The sequence below is a fragment of the Boleophthalmus pectinirostris genome, unplaced genomic scaffold (assembly GCF_026225935.1).
Source record: "Boleophthalmus pectinirostris isolate CB_2022bp ecotype Guang Dong unplaced genomic scaffold, ASM2622593v1 HiC_scaffold_3, whole genome shotgun sequence".
Classification (NCBI taxonomy): Eukaryota; Metazoa; Chordata; class Actinopteri; order Gobiiformes; family Gobiidae; genus Boleophthalmus; species Boleophthalmus pectinirostris.
The window spans coordinates 1,064,431-1,068,346 of record NW_026571299.1 but is presented as its reverse complement, the minus strand read 5'-3'; the positions used below and the strand labels follow the sequence as shown (position 1 = coordinate 1,068,346).

Here is a 3,916-nt window from a genome sequence, read left to right as displayed (position 1 = left end):
GACCTGAGCTGCAGCAGGTGTCAGGGGTCACTCTGACCTCAACACGACCAGGACCACAGGGAAAGGAAGTTTGCTTTTTTTAGTTTTCAAAAAATCTGAAGCTCTTTTGGCTTCTGTTACTAATGTGTGTTTTGTGTCTCCATGGTAACTGCTGAACATTCTGTCATGCACATACATGTGGAACACCCCCAGAGTACAGATAACAGTGTTGTAATGATGGCGGCTCACGTACGTCTCCCACACACACGGGGTCGAGCGTGGGCAGCTGGTACACCGCCAGGCTGTTGGGGTTGTCTCCTCCGGTGGCGAGCAGCGTCCTGGACGGGTTCAGCTCGATGGCGTGGATGCCGCAGCCCATGTGCTCCAGACGGGGGCGCGAGCGAGCAGAGTACCTCACCACGGAGCCGCCGGAGCCCAGGGACGTCTCCCGGTCCCTCAGCATGGGGATCCTCGTGATCTGACCGCTCAGGACGTCCACCACGAACAACTGTAGACGCACACACAGACACACAGAGAAACACACACACACGGAGACAGAGACGCACACACGGAGACACACACACACACAGAGACACAGACGCACACAGAGACACACACAGAGGGCAGAGGTCAGAGGAGGAGTCCTTTTACATGATGTTTCTTAATTCTGAATTAATTTTTCTGAATTAAACACTTCAGAATTCAAATATTCTCCTTGGAGTTTACATGAAAATAATAATTCTAAATTCAGGTTTACATGGAAAACTCGTTAAATCGTCTTTATTTAATTGGGCTCAACGTCTGGGGGTGGGGAAGCTGCTCCCGGCTTTTCTGTCATCTCGGTTTGTCGTTATTCCACAGAGTGTGAGGCTGTTCTACCTCAGCCCACTCCCACATCCCGCTCACAAATCCAAAGAGACGTGGATCAGAGTCCCGAGACACGACCGGTGGAGCCGGATCGTCAGGATCGACGCGTCAGAAGGACGACACGACGAGCACGAAGAACCAGCAGCATTTTAACAACAACAAACCACAAACACGATCTGGAATAAACCACCCACTTATTTTGGAATTAAGTTTAATTTTTATTCTGAATTAACACTCCCATGTAAACGCGGCCGCTCTCCTCCCTCTATGGTTAACCTCCCGCTCAGAGATAAACGGACGTGTGTTTTGGCGGCGGCTCTCACCGTGTTGCACTTGGTGCCACACACCACCTGCCTCTGGTTGAGCCATTGTGAAGCGAACACTTTGTTGAGGCGTCCCAGGGACAGCTGTCGCTCTCGCAGGATCCCGGGGAGACGGGCGGCGGCGACGCCTCGGAGACGACCTTCGACCTGCAGCTGAGGCCGGAACTCTCTGCCCCGGACGGCGCACACCACCGACGGGCGCGGGTGCCAGCGCAGGGAGGGGCGGGCGAGGCGGGAGCGCTTCAGGCACCAGCCCACCTGAAAACACAAACACACACGAGAGAGAATATAATAACACACTAATGTTTACACCAGCACACCTGAAAACACACACGAGAATATCATCATTAGGGGTAGCACAGGTAGCAACGTTTTTAAATGTTTTTTAAATAATTAAAGTTTATTTTTGTGTTTTTTCAGTTACAGTCTTTATCTCTGCTGTCCTCTAGTTTGTTTGTTTGTTTTTCCGGTCACTTCCCTTTTTCCCGAACTTGTCCAGTCATGTTAAATAAAAAACCTAAACTGCATCCGCGGCTCCGGACTTTTATTACCACGGCTAGAACATAATAATATACTAGTTTACTCTTTAAACATGAGGAGTGGAGTTTTGTGAAACATGTAAATGAGATAAAATATATTTCTGTGACACACTCAGACATTTGTCACAGCCTGAAATAACAGATTGTACTGAGAAAATGATGTGTAACACTTCATTAACGGGTAAAAGGGAAAGTTTTAATAGAAAAATTAAGAAAAAAAAGCCAGGCGTCCCGGTTTTAGACCCGGTTTAGTCCCAATTTTAGTCCTGGTTTCGTCCTGGTTTTAGACCCGATTTAGTCTCTGTTTAGTCCCGATTTAGTCCCGGTTGAGTCCTGGTTTTAGTCCCAATTTTAGTCTTGGTTTCATCCTGGTTTTACACCCGATTTAGTCTCAGTTTAGTCCTAGTTTAGTCCTGGTTTAGTCCCAGTTTAGACCCGGTTTAGACCCAGTTTAGTCCCGGTTTAGACCCAGTTTTAGTCCCAATTTTAGTCTTGGTTTCATCCTGGTTTTAGACCCGATTTAGTCTCAGTTTAGTCCTAGTTTAGTCCTGGTTTAGTCCCAGTTTAGACCCGGTTTAGACCCGGTTTAGTCCCGGTTTAGTTCCGGTTTAGTCTCGGTTTAGTCCCAATTTTAGTCCTGCTTTAGTCCTGGTTTGTGTTTCGTTTGTAAATTTGTCCTTTTTTTATCTGTCAGCAGTAAACATTACGTATTTCTGATGCAATAAGTTAATTTGTTTGCCCGGTGACCATTGATCAGTGACATGTCCAGACACATTTACAACACGAACATGAAGAAAACCTTTTACTACGACAGAGTATAATACGGTTTATAATAAAAAATAAAATAAAACACAAGTGTCACGTTCTGTAATCCTCTGCCCGTTGTAAAACCGCGTTACAGCGACTTTTAAAACACTTTCTGTCATTTCTGTCCCGGTTTCGTCTTGTGGCGTTACCGGAAGAGGCTCTCGCAGCTTCCGGTCAGGTTCAGGATTAAGTTCACCTTCACGAAAACAACAAATCTCTCTTTTTTTTACTCAAATGTCACTTTATAAAACCACAAACACGCGGTTCACGGGCGGCGACTGCGATCTGACACGGCGTCATTCAAAATCCTTTAAGTTTAAAAAAGAAAACAAATTAAAGTCGAACCGAGGCTAAAGGCTAACGAAGCTAACGAGGCTAAATAACACGTTTTTAAAGCTAAATAACGTTCAGATTTTGCACATTTTTGTCAGTTTAATTTATTTACGTCGGTGTGTCACGTGTGGAGACTTGTTACGTGAAGTTACAACCAGATTATTTAAGAATTATTTAAAAGTTGAAAGTGCTAATACGGATGCTAGTTAGCTGCTAACGTTAGCCTCGGCTATTCGGGATCAAAACAAACAGAACAAACTTCGTCGTGTTCGGGTCGTGTTCGGGTCGTGTTCGGCTCGTGTTCGGGTCGTGTTCGGCTCGTGTTCGGGTCGTGTTCGGCTCGGTTCGTACCTGTTGTTGTTGTTGTTGTTGGTCTTTGGGCTCCGCGGCCTTCCTTTTCCTGCTAACTGTTTTTCGGGCCATAGTCGGACACACACAGGTCCCTCACCCACATGGAGGGGCTCGCAGCGGCCGGGCTCGGGCTCATAAAACGGGGAGGACGGCGGGGGTGTAGAGAAGCTCCGCGGTACCGGCCTCTTCTGGGTGTCAAGAGGCCGCTCACATACGGAGAGTCCGGCCGAGAAACAGGCCTCGGGTCTCGGGTCCGCGGCTCGCTCGCTCGGTCACTCACTCACGGCTCCGGAGGGGGGGATGATGCTCGGTGCTCGGGGCCGCAGAGGGAGCGCTCATCCGCGGGGTCAGGTCCGGGTATGTGGGCACGGGGCACGGGGAGCTGCGGTCGGAGGATGTCGGGGCATAAACGGGCACAAACGGAGCTCTGGCACCGCGCATGCGCACATCGGGCGAACATCAACAACAACAACTAGGCCGTGCGTGCGCGCCGCCGAGACGCGTACGCGCTCGCGTCACACCGACACCAAAAACGTCATCATGTACGTATCAGAAAAATAAGAAAAATATAAATCCACTTTTGAAAGCTTTTTACAATTACATACAATTATTATTATTTATTTATCTATTTATTTTATTATTATTATTTATTTAACCAGAAAAAAGTCTCATATTACTATATTACTATACTATTGTTACTATTATTATTATTTTATT

General features: G+C 47.4%; 1 protein-coding gene across 1 annotated transcript in view; it reads right to left on the bottom strand.

Moving 5' to 3' along the window:
- dcaf12 (DDB1 and CUL4 associated factor 12) overlaps window positions 1-3,666 on the bottom strand; it is a 14,731-nt gene extending 11,065 nt beyond the window's left edge. Inside the window, exons 1-3 of the mRNA XM_020932007.2 lie at window positions 3,200-3,666; window positions 1,170-1,427; window positions 233-487 (exon numbers count right to left, since the gene is read on the bottom strand). Of these exons, the coding sequence (XP_020787666.1) occupies window positions 233-487; window positions 1,170-1,427; window positions 3,200-3,271 (585 nt within the window). The 5' untranslated portion in view covers window positions 3,272-3,666. The remainder of the gene's footprint in view (window positions 1-232; window positions 488-1,169; window positions 1,428-3,199) is intronic.
- Between the last annotated feature and the right edge of the window lie 250 nt (window positions 3,667-3,916).